This window comes from Tetrahymena thermophila, assembly GCF_000189635.1.
Source record: "Tetrahymena thermophila SB210 genomic scaffold scf_8254597, whole genome shotgun sequence".
NCBI classification, from domain to species: domain Eukaryota; phylum Ciliophora; class Oligohymenophorea; order Hymenostomatida; family Tetrahymenidae; genus Tetrahymena; species Tetrahymena thermophila.
Window position 1 is genome coordinate 308,858 of NW_002476368.1, and position 27,337 is coordinate 336,194.

At 22.3% G+C, this 27,337-nt stretch overlaps 6 protein-coding genes across 6 annotated transcripts; 5 read left to right on the forward strand and 1 right to left on the reverse strand. All coding sequences in view use genetic code 6, as the record gives it.

The window, feature by feature from the left end:
• Positions 1-728: 728 nt before the first annotated feature.
• TTHERM_000344109 (hypothetical protein) lies at positions 729-1,076 on the forward strand (the record flags this gene model as incomplete). The annotated part of the gene is made up of 1 exon (XM_012798218.1): positions 729-1,076. Exon 1 carries the CDS (start codon positions 840-842, stop codon positions 1,074-1,076), a length of 237 nt encoding a protein of 78 aa, XP_012653672.1. The 5' UTR covers positions 729-839.
• A 3,515-nt stretch (positions 1,077-4,591) lies between these two features.
• Positions 4,592-8,639, forward strand: TTHERM_00344110 (surface protein with EGF domain and furin-like repeat protein, putative; the record flags this gene model as incomplete). Its single annotated transcript, XM_001018456.2, has 4 exons — positions 4,592-5,138; positions 5,386-7,108; positions 7,162-7,322; positions 7,396-8,639. The coding sequence occupies 4 exons, from the start codon at positions 4,592-4,594 to the stop codon at positions 8,637-8,639; spliced, it is 3,675 nt and encodes a 1,224-aa protein (XP_001018456.2).
• Positions 8,640-10,271: 1,632 nt separating this feature from the next.
• On the forward strand, positions 10,272-16,417 carry TTHERM_00344130 (surface protein with EGF domain and furin-like repeat protein, putative; the record flags this gene model as incomplete). The annotated part of the gene is made up of 15 exons (XM_001018458.2): positions 10,272-10,563; positions 10,648-10,721; positions 10,782-10,821; positions 10,882-10,973; positions 11,034-11,064; positions 11,127-11,212; positions 11,307-11,349; positions 11,400-11,497; positions 11,567-11,738; positions 11,815-11,882; positions 12,183-12,228; positions 12,284-12,979; positions 13,176-14,898; positions 14,948-15,108; positions 15,177-16,417. The coding sequence occupies exons 1-15, from the start codon at positions 10,401-10,403 to the stop codon at positions 16,415-16,417; spliced, it is 4,734 nt and encodes a 1,577-aa protein (XP_001018458.2). The 5' UTR covers positions 10,272-10,400.
• Positions 16,418-17,738: 1,321 nt separating this feature from the next.
• TTHERM_00344140 (zinc finger, C2H2 type family protein) lies at positions 17,739-22,052 on the forward strand (the record flags this gene model as incomplete). The annotated part of the gene is made up of 4 exons (XM_001018459.2): positions 17,739-20,377; positions 21,400-21,601; positions 21,655-21,750; positions 21,825-22,052. The coding sequence occupies 4 exons, from the start codon at positions 17,739-17,741 to the stop codon at positions 22,050-22,052; spliced, it is 3,165 nt and encodes a 1,054-aa protein (XP_001018459.2).
• Positions 22,053-22,878: 826 nt separating this feature from the next.
• TTHERM_00344170 (hypothetical protein) lies at positions 22,879-25,068 on the forward strand (the record flags this gene model as incomplete). The annotated part of the gene is made up of 13 exons (XM_001018462.2): positions 22,879-23,320; positions 23,380-23,435; positions 23,493-23,533; positions 23,601-23,687; positions 23,748-23,837; positions 23,896-23,985; positions 24,035-24,124; positions 24,187-24,276; positions 24,327-24,416; positions 24,463-24,552; positions 24,656-24,745; positions 24,801-24,890; positions 24,978-25,068. The coding sequence occupies 13 exons, from the start codon at positions 22,879-22,881 to the stop codon at positions 25,066-25,068; spliced, it is 1,437 nt and encodes a 478-aa protein (XP_001018462.2).
• Positions 25,069-25,197: 129 nt separating this feature from the next.
• On the reverse strand, positions 25,198-26,681 carry TTHERM_00344180 (transmembrane protein, putative; the record flags this gene model as incomplete). Its single annotated transcript, XM_001018463.2, has 3 exons — positions 25,198-25,631; positions 25,881-26,110; positions 26,170-26,681. 3 exons carry the CDS (start codon positions 26,679-26,681, stop codon positions 25,198-25,200), a joined length of 1,176 nt encoding a protein of 391 aa, XP_001018463.2.
• Positions 26,682-27,337: the final 656 nt, after the last annotated feature.

Below are 27,337 nucleotides of genomic sequence, written 5' to 3' on the forward strand. Positions count from 1 at the left end.
GTTTTTCAGTTGTTCTTTAAATGATAGCTTTAAATTCAGTGAGATATGCAGTTGAAGTATTAAATTACTTATTTTTCTCTATTAGTGTTTTAGGGATAGGATTACCTTTATACTTGTCGTATTTAATTTATAATGGAGCTAATAATTAAATAAAAGAGCACTTAACAAAAGATTAAAATTTTAATTATTACTAAATTCTTTTGTATTTCAGGAAATTCTTTTATACCTTAGTGATAGGAGCAATATAGTCTTCTCCAAAAGCTTAAATTTTACTAATAATAATATTTTACATAATTTGCTTTTTAATCATTATTAAAGTAAAACCTTTTAAAGAAAGATTTTCGAATATAAAAGAAGGCATATAATGCTTATCTTTCTTAATATGTCATATCCTAGTTCTAGTTTTATGTTTAATTGATTAAAGCAAATCTATGAGTTATAAAAGTATTAGTTGGGTTGTTCTTTCTTTATTTACTTTAATTATTGCATTTGAAGTTTTACTATGTTTTAAAGAGATATATGTAAGCATAAAAGAAGTCTATGATAAGTACAAATGTAACAAAAAGAAAAAACTAAATATCATCATTCCTTATAATGAAAAAGAAACTATTAAAAAATAAGACAAATAAATTGGAGATGAATAGTAGAGTATGCCTAATAAAGAATCATTGAATTTTATTTAAGATTAAAATTTGGAATCAGAATTATCACCAACTAAATTAGAAAATAGATAATTTATTTCTTAGTTTTTAGATCAAAACTAAGCAAAAATCAAGTTTGAGGTAAATTCGCCTGTAAGATTTAAAAGAAAGAGAAAAAATAAAGCAAGTTTTATATAAATGTATGCAAAAACTTAACTTCCAGATGTACATAGTATAAGTAATATGCTTAAACATAATTAGAGTCAGTCAGAGATATCATAGGAGGGTTAAACATTTAGAGGTTTTAGATTACCTAATTCTTAGAGATCTACATCAGTGCTAATAGAAGACTAAGATAGAAAAAGTAATAATAATTCTGTAGTTCTGATTTAAAAAGAAATTAATAATAAAAATTATGTCATTAATGAAGAGTGAAAAATTAACTCAGCATTTACATTACTTTTAATATTATTTATTAAATTTTTTATTGAATAAATTTTTTTACATATTTAATTTAAAAAATGTAAGGTTTATTTAATAGACTTTACATGTTCTACAAATCTATTTTGTATTTCAAAATTTAAAAATATTAATAATTAAAAAATGATAAAAACGATCCAAAACATATCAATTAATTTGCCTTTTGTAAATATAATCGATAGTTAGTTTTGATACAATTTATAAAAAATTGATATTTTAGATTTATCAGATAAGCATTTTGGCACTTTTTTATTGCATAATTGATGTTAATTTAAACAACCAGTAAAGTATTATTTTATATTCATTCATCATCTTAGAATCCTATTCTAATTTTAATTTATTTTTTTATGATTTATACATAGAATAATTGAATCATCAAAATAATACGAAAATAGTGTAAATTTTTATTAATTAAGACCTCTCTGCAATCCCCCTTTTTTATTTTTTATCCAATTTAACCTTAAAAAAATTTCAAAATGGAATCTTAATTAATAGTGGTATGAAAATATGAATTTATATAGTGTATAATTTTAATATGAAAAAGTAATAGCTATTGGTAATCAAATAGAGATTAAATTTGTATCAGCTTAACATGTTTTAGAAAATTCTTTGGCTTTAGCAGATTAAAAAAGGGTTTTGAATCTTGCTTATGATTTGAATGTTTTTGTATCAATCAAAAATTTGAAGAAATTTATTGTACCTACATTTTTATGGATTTATGATAGTTTAATTCAAAATTTAATAAAACTAAAATAATTTTTTTAAAAGATACATTTATAAATTTGTTTAGATGTTTATTTTTTCATAAAAAGTAAGTCTTTTTATTAAATATTTGAAATAATTTGTTTGAAATCAAATACGAAATAAAAAATAATACTGTTCACTAATTAAAGAATTTTTATGTAAGGAGGGAGCTCAAGTAAAATTTAAATAGAATTCAACTCTGTATTTAAATAATAGAAGTGTTTTACAATAATTGAATTTCAATTAATTTAAAAGTGATTTTTGTAGAGTAAATTTAATTGTGATTCAATCAACATTATTTTGCTTACTCATATATAAATATATTTATTCCAATTGATTATATATGCTCACAATAAACAACATATACAATACATCATATATATATTAAAATCAAATAGAACCATACATAAGTGAATATAATAATTTCAGTGATTGATTTTAAAAATGTATGATAATAGGCAATAAATGAATTGTAAATCAAGTAAATAAATTAATCTTGCTAATATGATATTTTGTATTATTAAGATTTTCTGATCCACAAAATAAATATGCAATGAATCAATGTTACATGAGAAAATATTATAAATACCATTAGTTTTAACTTTATTAGAGTCTATAAAAATACATAATTAATTAAAAAGAGTTTATAAACAAGAAAAAGAAAAACAAGATAAATCAATCCACTCACAATATTCTTACACAATAATTTAATATGAGAAAATATTTATACTAAAGTCTATCAATTCTGCTAAATATTATTAATTTAAAATTCGTGTTTGGAATTTTATTAGCAACGATGGAGAAATCCATTACTTCTATAGCTTATTTAAATTAAAATACTTTTTTAGTATGCTTAGAGAAACGTTAGATTTAAGGTATTTATTTATAAATAAATGTTCATCATTAATACATTCCATCATCCTTTTATTATTTTTTTAAATAATTAGTATGGTCAATAAATCCAGCATAATAAATTGATACAGTCAACAATATAGAGTGCTTATAACTTGCTAGGTTAGATGTATAAGCACACATTCTATTATTTTAATGAAATTCATTTTTTATATAACAAAAAAATGTAGGAATAAAGATTTGTCTCTGGCTCATCTAATGAATTAACAAGTATATTATTTATTAAATTAAAGGTTGAAAGTAGGAGATTGACTAATATTTTTTTTAATAATTAGTATATAATTTCAAAGATAACAAAATTCAAAGTATATCATATTATTTAGAATTTAATGATCTGAGCTATCTTTAAGCTCTTAATTCACAATATGTAATTTAATTGATTTTACATTGTTACATTTATGAAGTTATTTTTAAATATTTAAATAAATAAATACTAGGTTATTGTTAATAGTGATAATGAAATGAGAAGTAAATAGAATTAATTTGAAAACTATTTTTGATCAATAAAATGATAAATAAATATAGTTTACGATATGAATCAAAAAACATATGAGACATTTTCTTGCTCAAATCCGAATCGTGGATTATTTTTTAACCCTGTAAAAATTTATTACTTATCCAATATTTTTTTTTAATTATAGAAATCAAAATTCTTGTTTATTTATTTATTATCATTTGTATAAAATAAAAGAATGACAATACAATGATTTCATTATGCCAAGGGTATTTAACAAGTATAAATAAATAAATAATTATTTAAAATAAAATAAAATAAATATATAACTAAAATATTATAATACTATTAAAGTATGGGATAAGAGTTAAAAAACATCAGACAATAAATCATACTAACAAACTTAGTCATTTTAATTTAACAGCAAAATATAGATGATTCAAGAATAATTGGTAATTTACTTTAAAACATACATAAAATATTAAAATATTAAAATTAATTTTAATTTTAATTAATAAATAAATAAATAAATAGCCACTGTCTAAGAAGATGTTCTTACTCTACTTTAATTCTAATTATATGCAATCATATTCATACATAAATTAATAACTAAATTTACTAAATAGTGTGTATTTAAATCCTGTTAATAAATTCCGAGTAGTGGGGCAAAAGATTGTTATATTAGATTAAAATTTTCTTTATAGTAAGCAGTTATTTATTAGAGATATGTTAATTTTAAAATCATCACTTTAAATATAGTTTATAATAGCGACCTATCTAAAGATTAACAAGTCAATTAAAAATTTGCAGGATTTGATTATTTAAGAGTAAGTGATTTATTTTACCAGATAAATTAATATTATGATTTTTCTTCATATTATTTTAAATTGACAAATTAAATAATTCTCTTCATTTCTAAAATTAAAAATTAATCCAGCTAAAAAAAATTTTATTTTTATCTAATTTGTAGACATCAATCATTTAAAAATCAAATTGTTATAAATATCCTAAATATGATTGAGATAAAATAATCTACTTTATCAAGAAAAATTAAAATTTTCTATCCAGCTAAATTCAAAATTATTGTTTTTCTTTAAAAATAAAATTAGTATTAAGATGACTTGATTCTTTTTGACAGCCAAAAAAAAGTTTACAGTAAATTAGCTTAATTTTTAATTTAATTTAAAATATTTCTTTCTCTAATAATTAATCAGAACTGTCACCCAATAACTCATTTTAATGGTGTAATGGTCTTTGCTAAACATGCTAAGAAGGTGATCCTAACCTATGCTTATCTTGCAAATAACCAAATATGATGGTTGATTCTAATTTCTAATGTATTTGTTAGGATGGATTTTACATGGATTCAAACTAAGTATGCTAAAAATGCAATCCAACTTGTAAAACATGTAGTGATTAAAATACTTGCCTAACTTGTGATGATACATAATTCAGAGTTTTCAATAATAATACTTAGCAATGTGATTGTTTACAAACCTATTATTCTATAAATTCTTAACCTAAATGTATCAAATGTCCTTATTACTGTTAAACATGCGAGTTTAATAACTAATAAAATCTAGTCAAGTGTCTTTAATGTTTCTAAGATCCTTTAATAAATAGAAGCGGTATAGGTAATTGCCAATGTTTACCTGGTTTTTTTGATGATGGTGCTAATTTAAAATGCGTTAAATGCAATTACACTTGTTAATAATGTAATAATAAAAGTTAATGTAGCTCATGCGATATAACTAAATTTAGATAATTAAATTCATCTTCTTAATGTGAGTGCCAATCTGGATATTATGATGATGGAGAAAATTAAAAATGCTAATAATGTCCATATAATTGTCAATAATGCTAAAAGTAAGGAGCTAATATAATTTGCACAGATTGTAATACAACAGGTAGATAATAAATAAAACTTTTTAATTTAATATTTAATTTTAATAAATAAATCCTATTTAAAAATTATATACCTTTAGTCATCATTAATTAGCACCTGCCCAGTATCACTATTTTTCAGAAGCCTAAAAATGGTTTTATGTCAAAATTTTATTAGTGCTTGGTGTTATTATATTGGATTATTTACAAAATTTATCACTATATAAAATTTTATTGAATTTTAATAAATTTAAAATAATAATTTAATAGGAACATTTAGACAAAATGATTAATTCTGTTCATGTAAAAGTGGATATTATGATTCAGGATAGCTTACATGCAGTTAGTGTAAAAATGGTTGTGTATCTTGTGATTCAAATGGTGAATGCTAGAATAATTGTTCATTGAATTGTATATTTTGTGATAGTCCAACTGTATGCACTAAATGCAAGCCTCTAACATACTTAGTTGATAATTAATGTAAAACTTAATGTAATTCAGATCAATATGCTGATAATAATCAATAAATTTGTATATCCTGTCCTAATTTTTGCAATAAATGTAATATTGACCCTACAAAGTGTTAGTAATGTGTTTCAAATTATGTACTTTATTAAGACACTTGTCTTTCTAGTTGCCCAGATGGCAATTATAAAGATTAAAATAACATTTGCTAAACTTGTTTATAAAATTGTTCTTAATGTGACTCGAATGTGACATGCAAAAAATGCAAGAATAACTTTTATTTATACTAAAATAATTAATGTATGGCTACTTGCCCAGATGGATATTATAGTGATTCTAACAATATCTGTTAATCATGCTAGTAAAATTGTATTTAATGCAATAATTCTGGAATTTGTAGCAAATGTTAAGATAGCTTTTATTTATACTAAAATTAATAATGTTTGAAAAATTGCCCTAATAATTACTTTCAATAAGAAGCTAGTAAAACATGTGAGTAATGTATGAAAAACTGCTATTAGTGTAATTCTTCTAACTCATGTGCTTAATGTATGCAAAATTTTTATCTCTTTAATGATAACTAGTGTCTCTCAGACTGCCCCTAATAATACTATAAAGATTCTTAAAAAAATATTTGTACCTAATGTTTGTTGAATTGCAAAAAGTGCAATGATTCTAGTTCTTGCTAGGTCTGCAATAGTGGATTTTATTTACTAAATAGCTCATTATGTGTTTAGAAATGTCCTGATGGATATTTTGAAAATGTAAATTAAAGTATTTGTTAGTTGTGCTCCACAAACAACTGTTAGAAATGTAACGATTAAAATTAATGTTTAGAATGTAAAAAAAATTATTTTCTTAAAGAAAATGAATGTGTTTTGAGGTGCGGTTAAGGTTTCTAAATCCAAAATAATACTTGCATTGCTTGTAAAGCAAATAATTGTCAATAATGTGATAAATAAATAGATTAATGTTCTTCTTGTTTGTACAGTTTTGAATTTTTTAAAAATGAATGTGTTGCTAAGTGTTAGATGAATTAAATAAGGGATGAAAAAGGTAGCTGCTTTGAAAAAAATTAATTTAAACTAGAATATAAATCAAAAAATTAAATTTAAATGATTTTCAAATCAAAACCTGACTTTGAAGATATTAAGAAGAAATTACAAGTGAGTATAGCAGAGTTGTAGGGATAATTTGATTATACAGTAGATATTTAAGATAATTAAACCTTGCTTATCACAATAAAAAGCTCTAAAAAGATAGACAGTAAATAAGATGTTGTTGTATCAATAAATGATAATAAAAACGAGTTTATAAATCCAAAGCAATCAATAGATATTTAAATTACTTCGTAAAAATAAGATGAAAATCCAGTTGCTTCAAAATCAGTTGAGACTGCAACATAGGCTGTTTCTACTGCTACAATAGCTGCGATATTTCCACTAGCACTTTCTGGAAACTTTTGGATGATTTCATCAATATTAGATATCTCATAAATTATTTACATGACTTCATTCTTAAAATTTGAGTAATTTATTTTACTTCATTTTAATGGTTTTATTTATGTTAAATTATAAAAAGATAATCTTCCACTTTGGACACTTTTTTATCATCCTAGAAGAATTTTAAAATCCCATTTCCAAATTTTTTTGAGTACATGGATCATTATGAAGAAATAATTTATGATATACCATCATAAATATAAGAAAGAGACCTTCAAGGATTTTATCTTAGTAATATGGGTAATTATTTTTTGAATAATTTTTTTTCCTATTTTTAATTTAAAATTAATATTAAAAAAATAATGAAATTTAGGTGACACAATATCTTTGCTTGTAGTAATTCTGTTAGCTTATTTGCTTTTAAAATTCTTGGTTTAAATATTTAAGAAGTGTTAAAAAATTCAAAATGTAATAATAAAGCTAGAAAGTAAGCTATTTCCTATAACATTATTTGCAGATTTATCATGGATAGTCTATCAAGATATGAGTTTTTCAGTTATATTGTAATTGATAGCTCTGAATATAGCAAAGTATGCAGTTGAAATATTGAACTACTTTATCTTTTCAATAAGCTTCTTAGGGATTATATTACCTTTATATTTAGCTTTTATCATATACACTGGGTCTAATAAGGAAATAAAAAAACATTTAACAAAAGATCAATAATTCAATTATTACTAAATTCTTCTATACTTAAGGAAATTATTTTATACTGTAGTTGTTGGAGCATTATAAACATCTCCGATTACTTAAATTTTACTCATTATATTATTTCACCTAATTTTGTTACTAATAATAATAAAATTAAAACCCTTCAAAGTAGCTTTTTTGAATGTTAAGGAAGGAATTCAGAGTTCATCTTTCTTAATAGGCCATATCCTTGTGCTTTCTTTGTATTTTATTGATGAAAGTGATTCTGCTAATTCTAAAAATATTTGCTGGGCTATACTTTCTCTATTCTCTTTAATAATTGTATTTGAAGTTATATTATGCTTCAGAGAAATTTATATAGCAATAAAAGAAATCTATATAAAGTACAAGAAAAATAAAAAGGAAAAATTAACTATTGTTCCTTATAATGAGAAAGAAATCAATTAAAAATCAAATAATGAAATTTTAGATGAAAAAGAAAGCTCTAGTAAAAAAGAAAATTAAACTCAAATGTAAGATTAAAATGTAGAACTAGATTCATCCCCAACTAAATTAGACAGTAGGTTTTTTATTTCTTCTCTTATTGATCAAAATTAAACTCAAATTAAATATGATCTAAACTCACCTGTAAGAAGAGTTTTAAGGAATGAAAAAAGTTTAAAAGAGGCAGAAGCTAAAACTTAAGTGCCAGAATCCCATAATATAAGTAATTTGCTTAAACTTTATTAAAGTTAGTCAGGAATATCTGTGGAGGGTCAAACATTTAGAGATTTTAAAGACCTTTAATCTTAAAGATCAACTATGATGCTGATGGAAGAATAAAATAGAAAAAGTTGTAATAATTCTGTAAATGTAAGTTTCAAAGGACCTGATGTGAATGATAAAATTTAATAAAATTGTAATTGATTGAAAGAGTAAATAATCATTATATAATTTATTATATAAATTTATAGAAAGATATTTATTTAAATATATTTCATATTTTTCTTAAATATATATAAAATTGTAACTTTAAATCAATGCAAATATTTTTTATTAAATTTAAATCATGTTCTTTATTGATTAAAAATAAATTAAAAAAAATCTGTTGATTTATTTTTTTAATTAATTTATTTTTTTTAAATGCTATATTCAAACATTAAAAAATTAGATTCAAGTCATTCATTTATTTTCAATTCAAAATTTTTTCAAAGATTAGATCTTATTATAAAAAATATTTTTTTCATGGTAAAATAAAATAAAAACTGACTACAAAATATGAATAGAAGCTGCTAGATTTGGTTTGTTAATATTGGGCATTATCAAAACTTTATTTTTTGCATAGTGTTAATTTATTTTGAAAGAATTCTATTTATACAAAAACATTAAAAGTACTATGCTCTCACTACAAAATCATAAAATAGCAATGCCTTTTGGCCTGATTAGTAATGTTTTTCACATTTACTAAAAAAACGCAAGATTATCAATTAATAAAATAGATTTTTTATTAAACATAGCAACTTTCTTAAAGTGTCTAAAATGTAGCTTTTTTAAAGAAATTTGTGGCTATATAGTTAAAAATACAATCTAAAAAAGTAAATAGAAGGCAAAGAATTTATCTCTTTTTAAAAGGAAAATTATTTGACGAAAATAATTTAATTAACAAATTCTAATTAATTTAATGCAAAATTATATCAAAAAGATGAAATAAGAAAAGGAAATATTATTAAATTATAAATTAGTTATTATTTAAAACAATATAAACATATTTTTTATTAAAGGAATAAATATAATATTTTTTTTATTAACTTTGATTATTATTGTTTTATCAGTTTTTTAGGGTTTTGATTAATGAGAGTAAATAAATTAAATAAAATTTTTATGAAATTATTTTATTTTTAATTATATTTTAGAATTAATTTTAACTTTCAAAAAATGTTACTTTAATGATTTATTTTTACTCATATTTAAAAATGATAAAATAAAAAAGTAGTAAAAAACTATTTTGAGAAAATTTAATGAAACTAAAAATAAACTAATTTATTTTAAACAATATTTTTAATTGAAAATTCTTTTGATTAAAATACTAATTTTATTTTATTTTATATTAGATATATTTTTAGCTGCTTAAAGCAGATTTACGTAAGCTCATATATCTTTTTGGTGAGTAATAAGAATATAATTTAAAGTATGAGTGTTGGTGGGTTATTTTTTTTAGATTTTTTTAAGATTGATTAGTTTCTGTAATATTAATCCAGCATCAGGATTACATAATCTATAAATATGATTGTGTAATTTAATGGGGAAAATACATTTGAAAAAAAGAAAAATGTAAATTACTCAATTAATATAGAAGTAAAATTGATTGAATTAGCAAAATTCAACCAATTTAGATTTATTACATTTTTTGAAATACAAATAATATGAAATTAATAAAATGTAAAAGAAATAATGGAGCTCTTTTGATTTTATTTGATAAATATTTATTAAAAAATTTTTCTAATCCACTAAACCATTAATTTATTCTTGAATTATAGTTATAGATCTAAATACTATAAAAACCATTAATTTTTACTTAATTAGAATCAAATCAAATCGCATAATAATTTAAAAAGAGATAAAATATAAACAAAATAAAGAAAAACAAGATAAATAGACTCACAATATTCTTACTCAGTTTTTTATAAAATGAGAAAATATTTACACTAAAATCTACTAATTCTACTAAATCTGATAAATTTACAACTTGCGATTGCCACTCTTTTAACTAGGATGAACAACCCTATTACTTCTATTGCTTACTTAAATTAAAATACTTTTGTTACTTGCCTCAATGGAAATAAAATTCAAGGTGATAATATTTAAATTTTTTATAGTCTTTATTCATCATTCACTCTTTTATTATTTTACTCATTATATTATTTAATACAATCAGCGTGGTCAATAACACCCACTTAAAAAATTGCTGAAAATAACAATGTTAGTTGTTTCCAAGTCTCTAGAATCGATGTATGAACATTTTACTTTTCAATTAAAAATTAAAATTTATGATTAATTAATAATTTTTAGGATCAAAAATTTCTTTGCGGATCTTCTTCAGCATTAGCTAGTATTATTTAATTAAAGAAAAAAAAATATTCAATCCAGAAATATTTAATTAAATAATTAGTATACAGCATCTAAAGTAATTAAATAAATAAAATATCTGCCTCTTTAAGCTTTAATGGTCTCAACTTTTTTTAAGTGCTTAATTCATAATATGTAAATACATTGTAATTTTATAAAATATATTCAACCAATTTCAATTATTACTAATAATAGGCTGTTGCTAATAGTAATATCGAATAGAGAAGTAATCACTTTTTGATAAAAGACCCATTTACTATCAAATTAATTCATTAATAAATATAAAAGTTTATGACCTCAATCAATAGACATACGAATCATTTTTTTACTTAATTGGAATTAATAACCCTAATAAAGGATTATTTTTTAACCCTGTAATTCATTTATTCATTCTACCATAAATTAATATTGCTTCAATAGTTCTATTGAAAAATTAAATTAAATCTAATTATTTTAATGATATAATAGAATGATGACATAATGATGTCTCCGACTTCAGGACAAATAACAAGTAATTTTTCAATATAAAAAGCATGAATAAATAGTTTTTAACTTTTAAAGTTTGGGATAAGAAGTAAAAAACAATGATATTGGGTTAATTTAATGGTGTTACTTGGTTTTAGAACTCTGATGCAATTTAAATGATTCAAGCCTAAATAGTAATATCTTCATTAAATTATTTCATATTTTTTAGTGGTTTATTTTTTTTAAATATACAATTAAAATAGCCTTTGTCAGAAAGAATCTTTTTAGCTTAATCAGCTAATTAAATATATAGACAACAGTATAAAGATAATAAAATCAATTAATTATCAGCTTTTATATTAAATTCGAAACCTTTAATTAAATTCCGCGTAGTCGGATAAAAAGTTGTAATAATAGATCAAAACTCTCTTTAAAGTATAATAAATATTTTATTCAAATTGTTTTAGGTGTTATTTATAATTTTTATTTTATTTATCTTTTAAATATTCAGTTTTGTCAAGCAACTTGGATCAAGATTAGTCGATTAATCAAAGCTTTTCAGGATTTGACTCTTTAAGAGTAACTAACTCATTTATTATATTAATTAAAATTCTGGTTGTTTTTAACACTATTTTGTAATCCACAGAATAATTAATTTCTATTCAGTTTTAATTCATTCAAAGCCAATAAATAATACTGGTTGGTTTATGGTGTATTATAATTTATTCATTTGCTATTCTATTTGTGGCTATTATCAAAAATTTAGCTTTAATTAAATACCAAAAACATTCATTCTAGCTGATTTTTAAAAAAGATTATTTAAATAACTTTTATTGATATAAGATATTTATTCATTCATTTATATTTAAATAATTTTAGTATTAAGAGAATTTAATCCTTTATGATAGTCAAAACAATGTATACCGTAAAATAATGATAATAACATTTCAAATTAAAATACATTTTAAATTATTAATTAGTGATATAACCTACTCACTCTCTGATGTGGTGTAATAGTCTATGCTCAACTTGCTAAGAAAGTGATGCTAATATATGCTTATCATGTAAATAAGCCAATATGATTGTAAATTCAAATTCATAATGTGTTTGCAAAGATGGATTTTACATGGATTCTAATTAAATATGCTAATAATGTAGTCCAAGTTGCAAAACATGCAGTGATCAAAATAAGTGCTTAACTTGTGATTTTACATAATTCAGAGTCTTTAACAACAATACAAAGCAGTGTGATTGTAAATAATCCTATTATTCTCTTAGCTCACAGCCTAAATGTGTTAAATGTCCTTATTACTGTCAAACGTGTGAGCTCGATAACCAATTGAATTCAATTAGATGTCTTTAATGTTTTTAAAATCCTACATTAAATAGAAGTAATACAGGTAATTGTTAGTGCTTACCTGGTTATTTTGATGATGGTACTAATGTACAGTGCGTTTAATGCAATTATACATGTTATGAATGTGATAATACGATATAATGTAGCTCTTGCGATAGCTCCAAAAACAGAAATTTTAACTCATTCTCATCTACATGTACATGCCAATCTGGTTATTATGATGATGGAGTAAATTAATCTTGCTAGATATGCCCATATAATTGTAAAGAATGCTAAAAACAAGGGGCTAAAATAGTTTGTACAGATTGTAATACGATTGGTAATTTCAGCATTTATGAAATGTTTTTTATTTGAAAATTTTACAAAAAAACACAAAAAAAGCCCCCTCCATTCATGAATTTAAATACTTTTAGAATCTAAAAATATACAAAAACGTGTTTAGTTTAATCTTTATTTGTTTTTAAATTACTCTTAATCTATTCAAATAATTTAATTCATTTATTTATATTAAATAGGAACATTTAGATAAAACGATTAAATATGCTCATGTTAAGATGGATATTATGATGCTGGATAACTTAAATGTACTTAATGTAATAGTGGATGTTAATCTTGTGATTCGAAAGGCTAATGTCATGCTAATTGTCCTCAAAATTGTATTTTTTGCAATAGTTAAATGACATGCACAAAATGTAAACCTCTAACTTACTTAGTCAACTAATAATGTCAAAACTCATGTAATTCTAATTAATATGCTGATGATACTCAATAAATTTGTGTAAATTGTCCAAGTTTTTGTATTAAATGTAATTTAGATCCCACAAAATGCCAATAATGCATTTCAGATTATGTACTTTATTAAAACAACTGTTTAATTTAATGCCCAGATGGAAGTTACAAAGATTCTAATTATATTTGCTAACCTTGTCCCTAAAATTGTCTTTAATGTGATTCTAATGATACATGTAAAAAATGTCAAGATGGTTTTTATTTATATCAGAAAAATTAATGCTTGGCTAATTGCCCAGATGGAAATTATAATGATTCTAATAACATCTGTTAATTATGCTAATAAAACTGTATTAAATGCAATTCTAGTGGAATATGTAGCTTATGCTAAGATGGTTTTTACTTATACAAAAACCAACAATGCCTTAAAAATTGTCCAAACAATTACTATCCTGACAGTTAAAGTAAAGCATGCTAAATATGTATGTAAAATTGTGAACTCTGCTCTTCTTCTAATTAATGCAATCAGTGTGTACAAACTTTTTATCTTCTAAATGATAGCTAGTGTTTATCTGATTGTCCATAAAATTACTTTAAGGATACATAAAAAAATATATGCACCTCTTGCTTTTTGAATTGTAATTAGTGCAATGACTCACACTCTTGTAAGGTATGTAGCAGTGGATTTTATTTGCTAAATGGCTTATCATGTGTTTAAAATTGTCCAGATGAATATTTTGAAAACTTATCTTAAGGCATTTGTTAATTGTGCTCAACTAACTTTTGTTAAAAGTGCAACCAATAAAATAAATGTTTATAATGTAAAAATAACTATTTTCTCAAGGATACTGAATGTGTTTTGAATTGTGGTTAAGGTTTCCAAATTCAAAATAACATTTGCATCGCATGCAAAGCAAAAAATTGTTTAGGGTGTGATAAACAAATAGATTAATGCTCTTCTTGTTTGAATGGCTTTGAACTTTTTAAAAATGATTGCTATGCTAAGTGCTTACCAAATTAATTAAGAGATGAAAAAGGTAGCTGTTTTGAATAAAATTAATTTATGCTTGAATATAAGTCAAATAATTAAATATAAATGGTTTTCAAGTATAAGCCAAACTTTGAAGATATTAAGAAAGAATTATAATTGTAAATTCCAGCTTTATAAGGACAATTTGATTATAAAATAGATATTTAAGATAATTTTACATTGCTAATTACAATAAGTACCACTAAAAAGCTTGATAATAAATAAACTGTTACAATTTCTATCAATGATAATACAAATCAATTTATAAATCCTCAATAATCAATAGATATTTAAATCATATAAAAAAAGCAAGATGAAAGCCCTGCAGCTTCTAAATCGTTTGAGACTGCAACGTAGGCTGTTTCTACTGCTACTATAGCTGCAATATTTCCATTAGCACTTTCAGGAAACTTTTGGATGATTTCTTCTATACTAGATATCTCATAAATTATTTACATGACTTCATTCATATAATTTTAGTAAATTTAATTCATTTTTTATGCTTTATTAATATTTGTATTTTAAAAGAATGAGTTCTACCCTAGACACTTTCTTATCTTCCTAGAAGAATTTCAAAATACCATTTCCAAACTTTTTTGAGTATATAAATCACTATGAAGAAATAGTTTATGACACACCACCTTAAATTAGCGAAAAAGACATTCAAGGATTTTATCTTAGCAATATGGGTAATATAAATTTAAATAAAAAAAATTACTTAAATTAAAATAAAATTTTTCTTTGAAAATAAAAATAGGCGATACATTATCATTATTAGCTATAATTATTTTAGCTTATGCAATTTTAAAACTTTTGGTGTATGCTTTTGCTAAGTGTAAAAAAGTCTAAAATCTACTAATAAAGATAGAAAAGAAATTATTTCCTGTAACTTTGATTGCAGATTTGCTTTGGGTTGTTTATCAAGACATGAGCTTTTCAGTAATTTTGTAATTGATAACTCTAAATGTTGCTAAGTATGCAGTTGAAATATTAAATTACTTTATCTTTTCTGTAAGTTTCTTTGGAATTATATTACCTGTGTATCTAACTTTTATCATATATTCTGGGTCTAACAAAGAAATAAAAGAACACTTAACGAAAGATCAGCAATTCAATTATTATTAGATTCTTCTATACTTCAGGAAATTCTTTTACACAGTTGTAATTGGAGCATTATAAACATCTCCAATTACATAAATTTTACTGATAACAATATTTCACTTAATTTTGTTGCTAATAACAATAAAATTAAAACCTTTTAAAGCAAATTTTGTGAACATAAAAGAAGGAATTTAGAGCTCATCATTTTTAATTTGTCATATCCTTGTACTTGTTTTGTATTAGCTTGATAATAGCGATTCTTTGACCTCTAAAACTATTTGCTGGGTTATCCTTTCTATATTTTCTTTGATTATTATATTCGAAGTTATAATATGCTTTAGAGAAATATATATAGCAATAAAAGAAGTCTATGCAAAGTATAAAAAAAACAGAAACAAAAAATTAACTATAGTACCTTATAATGAGAAAGATTTAAATTAAAAATAAGAAAAATAAATAGATGATGGCAAAGATAGTGTACAAAATAGAGAATCTTAAAATTATAATTAAGATCAAAATATAGGATTAGATCTTTCGCCTACTAAATTAGACAGTAGATAATTTATTTCGACAATCTATGATCAAAATTAAACTAATACACCTAATTCACCCATAAAAAGAAGAAAATTAAGAAGTGGAAGAATTTTAAGAGAAATTGAAGCGAAAACTTAAGTTCCAGATAATCAAAATATAGGTACTATGCTCAAAATTTACAAGAGCGGTTCTGATTTATCAGAAGGATAAACCTTTAGAGATTTTAGAGCAGTCTAGTCATAAAGATCAACATTTTTTTTATTGGAAGATTAAAATAGTAAGAGTAACAATAATTCAATTATTCAAACTAAAAAAGAATTCCAAGAATCTAATAAAAATAAATCTTGTCTTAGTGGTGAGTGAAAGATCTTGAATAAGACTAACAAATAATTAAATTTATTAATTAATTAAAAGTTATTTTAAATGATTTAATTTATTTGAATTTAAATTAAAAATTTATGTCATAAAAACCTTTCTTTTATAAACAATTATTTTTTAATTATTAAAATTAAAATATTTCAGTTTTGATTTAACTAACCTCATAATCTTAAAATTTATAAATTACATAATTAATTTAAAAAGAATAACTTTTTCTAAACTATTTATTAAACCAATATCTAATTTTTAATACATTTTTTAAATTAAATCTGTCAAAAAAAAAAGTTTGTTTCGCAAAAAAATTAACATTTTTTTCTAATATATATAGAAAATGAAAATAAATTAAAAAAAAAATCCTCTTAATTCGGATTCTATTTAGGAATTTTATTATTTCTATCTAACATAAAATAAATGTTTTAATTTAATAAAAAGAAAAAACGTTCATATAAAGCTTTGTAGAAATCCTTAAAAATTATCAACTTTAAAAAAAAAAACTAAATAAAATATTTAACAAAGAAAAAATTTTATTAATTTTAATTTTGACAATTTCAATAAATCTAAAATGTAAAGTAATTAATTATTCATATTAACGTTAATTTATTTTTATTGATTTATATTATTATTATAAATAGTAAAAAACACGTATTCTTCAACTAACTAGCACGTTTATATAATATACCAACATGTGTATTTCTATGAATAAAAGATTTTATTTTCTACAAAAAAATTGTTAATTAACACTCTTCGTTTCTTTTTAATTTTGTAAATAATTGCTAGAAGGGCATAATAGAAAATTATATTTTTAAAAAGAAAAAAAGTTTTTAATAATAAATTTAGCATAAATTTAAAGAATGACTAATTAATTATTTAATTAAAATCTTTAAAAATATATTGTATCTATCTACAATTTTTATTTCAAATTACTTTCATGTAAGAAAATGAATGTAAAGATAATGAAATTTTATGTTTATTTCATAAAATTATAAGGAATAATTCTAATTATATTTTTAATTTTAACTAAAATAGTGATGCTAATAATAATAAATTAATGACTATGTTTAAAATAAGGTAATTCAGCTTAATAATTTATGGAGAAAAAGGATCAGAAAAAACTATAGATGCAAATGCTTTATTTGATTTTTTTATATGGAACAAATTAAATAAAATAGTGTATTAATTTTTAAAAAAGGATTTATTGTAATTTATATTGATAAATTCAAGCAATAATTAGACAAAATATTTATATTTTCAAATATCTTCTTGCTGAAAAAGGAGACAAAGACAAACAAGCAAGCAAGCAAACAAAATGAATCTTCCTCAGAATTAAATAATAGTAAAAAGCGAATGGCAAGAATTAACAGAAGATGATAGAACTGATATCAATAAATTTGATAAATATTTATCAGATTTATTATCTTAAGATAAGGTTACTAATTCATAATATGAGCTGATCATAGAATATATTTTAGGTAGGGCTTATCTTGCAAAATTTATAACTGGAAGGCTAAAAAGCCACAGCTCATCAAAGGCTAAGAATAAGTATAGATTAATGCATTTGATAAATAGGTTAATATTAGAAAAGGAAAGTGATAAGAAAAGATGTATTGTATAGTAGCTTGAGGAAGCTTTGTGCTAGATTTTTGTTAATATTTTTGAAGAATATAAAAATGATGCATCCAAAATTGAAAATTTTAAACTAATGAGGTTAGGCTGGGTTAAAAAAGTATCAGATGAGACTATTTACAAAATGGGTGAAGAAATAGGAAATAACCATTTTATTGATATTGATTAAGGATTAAGCGAAGAATCAGTTGAAAAAATAAAATTATACTATTTTAAAAATAACATAGATCCAAATATATATTTAAAAAAGGCTATTGATGAGATTGAACAAAAGAAATCTTAGTAGATCAACTCATCAGTATAAACTTAAAAAAATTCGCAAGAAAAGCTTTTATAAGAAAAGAAGAAGAAAAAACCTGTTCTTCCTTAGCAAGCATAAAGTAGCTAACAACCTCAGTAAAAGTAGGAGAGACCTATTTAACAACAGTAAGTTAGTCAATTAAGTTAAGAAGAGAAAAAGAAGCTACAGCAACAAAAGATGAGAAAGAATTCTAGCAATCAAAACTCAGAAATAAACAGCAATCCTTAGCAATAAAGCTAATAGTAGTAATAATAATAACAACATTAGTAAATTAAAAGTTAATAAAATGATATATTGTAAAATAACTAAACGAGTTTAAACTCTTTGCTAACTACGCAGAATGTTTCTTCTTTAAATAGCTCTTCTTAGCAAATAAATAAGAAAGATGATAATGATGTAGATATTTAAATTAAAAAGAAACCCAAGAAACCTATTTAACCTATTTCTGGTCATATTCATTAGTCACCATCTGTATAGCAAAAGCCAGCAAACTCGTCAATCCCGCATCATAAACCATCGGTTGATACTATTAATGGCAATACACCATAAAAGAAAGTAAAAACAGTACCGTAGGTGAGTGGAAACTCTAATTAAAAGAATGATTCAAACACTTATAATCCAGCTTCAATTAGACCTCAAAACTAGTAAGCATAGCATCTATAGAATTAATAGCAAATAAACTAACAAGTTAAACCAAATAGATTACCAGAGAATATCTAAAAAGAAAGAGTAAAAAAGCTGAACGAAGAAAGCAAAAATTTAAAAACTCCTTAAGGATTGCTTCTGATGCCAACGTAAAGCTTAGGTTATGGTTTAGCAAGTCAACCCGAGCCATAACCAATTTAAACTTCTTCACAGCAATAAATTTAATTTAATTCTAGTCAAGGACATATTCAAATAGGTAGTAATTAAGAAGGTATTTAGCCATATATTCCTTAAACTCCTAATCTTTTAAATACAAGTCTACCACCTCCTTTACCTCCTCAACCTTAGCAGAATATGCCTCAATCGATACCATCTTCAAATTAACAATTTTTACCTAAAAGCTAATAACAAATCGAAATTAAGCAACAATAAACCCTTACTCCATTGCAAAGCATTTTGTAGCCAAATCATCCTTCACATTCTTTACAGTCATCATAGAATCAATTTGGAAGCAACCAAGATTTCAATTCAAATACCTCCTTACAAAAGCAAATAAATAAACCACCTTTATAGATGTAAAATATACTACCAACATCTACACATAATTTTAGTAACAATATGCAGTAATCTTCCAATTAGGATCCTTTGCAAAACCAAACAACTGTGAGTTAAAATATAAATGTTTCATCAAACGCTCAAAGAAATCAAGATTTTAATATTTAAAACTAATAATCGCAATCAAATTAGCCAATGTTTATGAATTAAAGACTGGCGGGAAGTGGGCCCTAAGATAACTAAGGCATGAATCTTAATATCAGAAAAAAATATCCCCCAGGACCTAGCTTGCCATATTAATAGCCCCCTCCTCCTCCACCCACTCCTCTAGGTTAATTAATAGACAATCAAAACAATTTTTAAATGAATATGGATATTGAAAGCTAAAATAACAACAACATTCCTAGAAGATAGATACCTCCTTTCAACTAAATTATTTAACCTTAACATTAACCACCACCTCCTCTTCCTCATATGCAGTAATAAAACATTCAAAACATGAACGGAAACAGAACTCCCCAAGGTAGCAGCTAAAACTTAAATAGTAGCGGTTAGATAGAATAAAATTCTTAGACCCCTCATATAATACCTCCTTATTAGCAACCACCCCCTCCCCCAACATAGATAGCCCCTATAAGATAAATAAGCTAAAGTGGATACAACCTAGCTGGAATACAATAAGATAAAACAAGCTTGTTCTATGAACTGTTTAATTTCATAAAACCTACAATGAGCACAAAATATTATTTCATTAGCGAAATAGAGAAAATGAAATAAAATAAAATAACTTCGATTCACCCCTAACTCTTTTTAAATAGAAAGTACTTAAATATATAATATATAATTTTTTTTTTCAATAAAAACCAAAATAACATTTTTCCATAACTGATTTATATAGTAAGTTAGTTAGTTAGTTAATTAGATATTTAAATTATTGATATTCTTCTAATTAATAAATAAATAAATTAATTAATAAACAAATAAATAAATCATCAGCAAAAACAATTTAGATTAAATACAGTTATATTAATTATTAATCAAATCCAAAATAAGTAAATAAATAAATACATAAGTAATAAACTAAATACTCTTCAATAAAACATAATAATTTCTATGCTACCAAATATTAGACTTGAAAATATTTATTTAAATAAAATTCAGATCTATCTACAACTTAATCTAATTTAATAAATTAATTAATTAAATAAATAAATAATCAATCAATAAATTATTACACCTACTTACTTACTTATAAACTATTATTAATTTAATTTAATTTACTCAATCTTAATAATTATTCTATTTCAAATTTTACATGAATATATAATAAATAAATTATTATTTTCATTCAAATTCTGTTATCTTAAAGATAACACACTAACTCAATCTATTAATCACAACTGTTCTCAACCAACATAATTTAAATAATTTCACTTCGTCTTCTTTATCATCTTCGTCTTCGATATAATAATCTATCTATCCTATCTATTTCAAGTTATTATTATTACTCTTCCAAAATCCTCCAAATTAAAGTTTGTCTTATAAAATATTATGAATCACCATTAAGATAGTTAGTTAGTTAGTTATGATAAAATAAATTTGATAATTTAATAAATGGAAAATTTTTTTCCAAAAATAATTAAATTTCTTTAATCTTAATTATGTTTCTTATTCTGCTTGAAAAAGCCTCAAGAAACTTAATTTTTATTATTAAATAAATAAAATAATTAATTAATTTTGAGTAAATTATATTTTAAATAAATATTTTTATTTATTTTGTTTTAAATTGCTTTTATATAAATAAATCATTTTAATTAATCAATTTGTTAATATTTTTAAATAGTGAAGAAATTATAATGAATTCAAGGAGCATTATTTATGATAGTCTACCTTATTAATGTGCAAATTGTGGAATTAGATTTTCTGCAAAAGAAGATCTTAAGAGCCATCTAGAAGACCATACAATAAAAAATTTAAAAATTATTGAATCAAAAAGAGAAAAAGAAAAAGAAAAGAAGAATAGATAATTATTCTACGATGCTAATGTAAAAATATTATAAAATTAATTTTTGAAAATAATTAAAAATAAATATTTTAGTAATGGATAGATTGCCAAGACGAAGATATTGAAAAAGAATAAGAAAGCGAGTCTGAAACGGAAAAAAATTACTTTGTCCCTCAAAGTAAATCTAATGTAAATAAATAAATAACAATATTTTTAATTCAAAAAAATTACTTTATGATTAAATAAATTTATTTTTTCATTAGGGTAAATGTGATTTATGTCAAGAGCCATTTATTTTAACATGGAGTGAGGATAATGAAGATTGGGTATACGAAAATGCCAAAAGATTTGAAATATTTGAAACATCAACAGGAAAATGCTAAATTGCTATAGTTCATTTGACATGCTATAAAGTATTAGAGAAGTAGTCCGAAATAGAAAATCAAGGAAACGAAGAATAATTTGAGTCAACTGAAAAGCTTTTAAGTTGAGGTAGAAAAATAAAATAAAACATATTTGTTACTGAATATAAATTACTTCATATTATAAACTTTTTTATTAATTAATAGTATTAATATAGTTTTGTGTTTAACTTTTATATTTGTTCGTTTACTATTTTATTCATTTTATTACTTTTTTCAATTTATTATTTCTTCATTTTAACTAAAATTCTCAATAATTGTAAGTTTATTTTTACTATTAAAATTTACATTCAAATGTAGTAATATTATAAATATTTAAAGTAGTGACTTATTTATAGTATTACGTCTAATTAAAAACAAGTGAATTGGCTTTCACTGGAGCCACTAGATTTTAAAATAGTGTATAGCTAAATTTTAAATAATAAAAGACTTATTTTATGTATCAAAAAAAAAATAAAATATAAAAACATTTTAAAATTTAAATTATCATTTTAAATATTAATGCTTTACTTAAAACAAGGATTTTTTTAAATAAGTTCTTCTTGTCAAAATTAAAATTTGTATTGATAAATTAGTTTTTATTCCAATAAAGAAATTAATTTCAGAAACATCGACTTAAGTTATTTTAAATGGCTTTTGAAATTACAAAATTTAAAGCTCTCTGATAGTTTTTTTGATATCTTATAAAATTATTTAATTTTCACTTTTTTACAATTAAATAGATTAAAATTATTACTAATAATTTTGATCATTTACAAATATTTTGATTTTAAAGTTTTGGATGGGAACAAATAAATAAATAAATACTTTGTTTTTTTCAAGAATTAAATAATTTATTAAAATAAATAAACAATTAACTAAGAAAAAAGTAAAAAGGAATTGTGATAAAAGAAAAATGGAATAAGTTTTAATATTGATTGATTTTATATAAGAAAAGTGCTCTATTTAAAAAGAGGATGTTAAATAAATACTTTTTCTTTTAATGAATAAAAATTGTTATATAGACTTTGAGTTTTTTTCTAGCAATGAATTTTCTATTATTTTAAGGACATATAACACTGTCAAATAAGAAGAAGTACTGCTAAGAATCCTTGAATGTTCTAGAAATTAGTTATTAACCTTACATGATTAAAATAAACTAAATTATTTTTCAGAGGAAAAATACTCCGCTTAATCTTTAGGAAAAATAGTCGATAATTTTTATGTTTTGAATGATTGTTTTACAAGCATAAAGTAAATTTGTACAGAAAGTTCAGAGATTTGTAGAGATTAAAGAGTTTTAATTGTTTAAGAAATTCTGCAGGTACAAAATAAAGAAGACTATGATCCTAATTAAGGTATTCATTAAGCTATCCAAAATTTTAATCATAAACTCAACCAACTTTATTTAAAATAGAAAGATTGAAAACTATGCTAGAATTTAACAAGGAAAATATTTTTAAATTCTCTCAAGTAAATTTTTGAATAAATAAATTGAAAATAGAATTAAACAAAAAATTAATATTAAAGATTGATGAAAACTATGAAATTATTAGTAAGCTTGAAGTTGAGTAAATATTTGAACATTTTAATTTCATACAATAATTTTTAAAATAATATTTAAAAATTATAATTTAGTGATGTGGAGGAATTTTCTAATTTCAAAAATTTATATCAAAAATTAAGCAAATGTGAACGCTTAAAATATTTAAAACTTAACTTAAAGTAAAAAAATTTAATCAGTTTTTATTAATGAATCCAATACAAATAATTATGAAATTAAAGTTATCTTTAGATTGAAGCTTCAGACATGATGAATTTAGTTCAAAGTTTAGATAATAGCAAAGAAATAAAAAATTTAATTCTATTTTTAAGGTTTGTTTTTATTGTTTAAATTTTAATTAATTGATTTTTTATGTTTTTAATCTTTTAGGAGCAATAAATTATAATCTGATGGTATAGCTATTTTAGGGTTGTTAATTAGTGATTTGCCAGATTTGGAATAGCTTGAATTATATATAAAGTAAAGTTATTTATTAATAAATTATTTAAATTTTTCTTTTTGGAAATAGTCAAAACTAGATTTAAGGAGAAGGTTTGCAAGAGTTTGCTAGTGAGTTAGCAAATTGTAGTAAATTAGAAAAGTTAACTTTAGATTTGAGGTAAAACTATTAATTAAATAATTTTTGATTAAATTAATTTTAATTATTTTAAATAATAAAAGTGAAAATTAATTAGAAAGCAAAGCTATTGCTGAGCTCTTTTAGATGATAACCAAATGCTAAAAGTTAAAAGAACTCAATTTTATTGCAAAGTAAATTTTAAAATTTTCAAAACATTTATAAAAGCTATTAAAAATAAAAGTAATGGCTAATATGATCCAGTAAGTCTATTTGGAATAACAATATTTATGAGCAAGTTGCCTCTCTTGACTAAAATTACTATAGATTTGAGGTAAAATTTAAACACGTGATTGCATTAAATAACTTTAATCATAAAGTGACTCTTAATTAGATTAAAATTGTCTGCTCGGCTTTGGTGAAGGCATCTCTAATTGCTTATCTATTTAATAACTGAAGTTGTATTTAAGGTAATTAAATTATTGATTCAAATTTAATTTAAAATATTAAATATTTTTCTTTAAAATAATTTTGTTGAAGTATTTTTATATAAAACTAATTTTAATAAAACAGCGGCAATTATTTAAGTGAAAAATCTATCTTAAAACTAGCAAACGATATTTCTAAACTGAAACAATTAAATAATTTAACAATATACATGAGGTATTTATATATTTCTAAACTTTTAATAATAAATTAATATATTTTAATTAATTAGAACAAATTCTCTTAGCTTAACAGGCTGTAAATTGCTAGCAAAATAATTAACGAAATTATCTAATTTAAGATTTGTATTTCTATTCATGGAGTAAACTCATTCATTAAATTAATTTAAAAATATCATTTTAATAAAATAAATATTTTTTATGAAATCAATTAATTTATTAATTATTAGGGGAGGAGAAATTGATTAATTTGCATGCTAAAAAATAGGAAGGATCTTGATTAAGGCTAAAAACATGATAGATTTTTATGTTTCTTTGTGAAAATAATATAAAGTATAAAATTGTTTATATTGTACTAAATAGATTTCAATAAATAAATATTTTTTTTTATTTAATCAAATTAATTTTCATAGAAATAAAGAAAGAATAATTCATCAGAATTTTTTGTTTTCAAGGTTATTAATTTTCAATTAGACCCATTTCTAAATTTTTATTAGATTAAGAATTTGAATCAATTATGTTATTTTGCTACTCTTATCTGCTTTTTGATACTTTTTCAAAAGCCCAGTCAGTTGAATATTGAAAGAAGCTATTTAGAGATAATATTAAGGGATAATATAAGAAAATAATGATATATGTAAAAACTCTTTTGGGATAGTATATATTTTAATCAAAACTGATAACAGCTAGCTCATTTTATTCTCTTTAATTTAAATAATTTTGAGCATTTTGCTAAGCTAAATTTTTATCCTAGTTATAATAAAGGACATAGCATGTTTTAGGTTTTGTTAAAATCTCGAAATCTTAAGTATCTTATCCACACATCCAGGTTGGTATTTTGACTTTACTAAATGTATAATTTTGCAAACACATCCCATAACTACCTATTATTTAAAAATTTAGTATAGTCATTTCTCAATAAAATTTAATAATTTTTTATCAATCCTTCAACTCTATTGATGGATGAAAAAAAATAAATATTTTTTATATGTAAAATAATTTACTTATTTCATAATTTATTTGCTTAAGAATTAAAATAATTCAAATATTGAAATGACAAAATGAAAGAATTAATTAATTTATTAGTAAATTGATAAAGAAGTAGAAGTTAATTATATTTATTTGTATTTTACTTTCCCCATAGTATGGATATGGATGATATCTATATCCATATTTATTATTATAAGATGTAGTTTAGTTAGAGTTTCTGTGGTATTCATTTTTAGGGGAAATAACTATTTGAGATTAAGCTCCATTTGTGATATCAAAATTTTAATTCAAGCTCTATCCATTAAAATCTTGTTAAAACTGATTTTTATTATTAGTTTTTGTGATTGGATAATCTACAATACCTGGTCCACAACTTTTTTTAGTTTTTTAATAAATACAAAAATACTTTGATTGTTCAATTAATTTACTTACTCAAAAGTATCATTGTATCTATAAAAGCGAAAGGGAGAGACTAAGTTGTAATAGTTAGCTTAAAATTAATTTGTAAGACAAGCTGATCCTAAATATGAATGACCTTCTTATGTATATTCAACATATAATAGAGAGTAAGCTTCAATTCCATCTAAACTAGTTTTGAGGATTCCTGATGCAGTGCAGTTTTCCACTTGTTTTAATTCTAAAAAGATTAGAGGGGAAAAGACATTCATATAAAACCAAATAAAGGTTGGCAGGCATATAGTAAAAATTGAACAACTGCTCATGTTGAAAATAAATCTTGAATTATAATTAGGAGTCCAACATAATGACAATTAAAAGATCATGTATAAAAATAGAACAGGTATGCAGAAATAAATTTGCCCTACTGCACTAGTTGTACCAAAAAGAAGATAATTTATTATTACAAAAGCTAATAGGCCTTAGATTTCGGTCCACATGTAATGTTTGACATGTTATTATTTGAAAAATTCTTTGATTTCTATCATTTCTAATTGATACAAGTTAAAATATACAAATCAACAATTTAGATTTAATTTCTAAATAATAATTAAAAACGAAATCTTTTATTGGAAATTTATCTAATTAATAATCATAAATAAATAGATAAATTAGTAATAGCCAGCTGCATTGAAATTTTACAAAACATAATAATTTTGTATCAAATTTCATAATACAAGATACATCGCATAAAATATATATTAAAAAATATTTATCTAAATCGTTAAATTAATTAATTCATAAAACTTTTTTCAAAAAATAAAATTGATAAACATGAAAATTTATTGTTAAATTAACATTTTTGAAATATTTAGTACAAAAAAATTTTATGTTATGTTACTTATTATTAGAAAATAGGCTTTTAATAAATATAAGGGTAAATATAAGTTAAAAAATAAATCCTTGTTCAAGTAAGAGAGTTTAAAAAAAACTTTGTTGATACATAATCAAAATTGATTTATTTAATTTAAAATATTATTTTTTATATTTCCTTCTTTAAATTAATTATATGTCTCAACAAATGCATGAACATTTTATTTAATTTAGAACTCTGATTAAACCTATTAGATACCACTAAAAATTATTATTGCTATCCACATAAATTTATTTAGTCATTACAAAAGGGGTATTTATTACAATACTA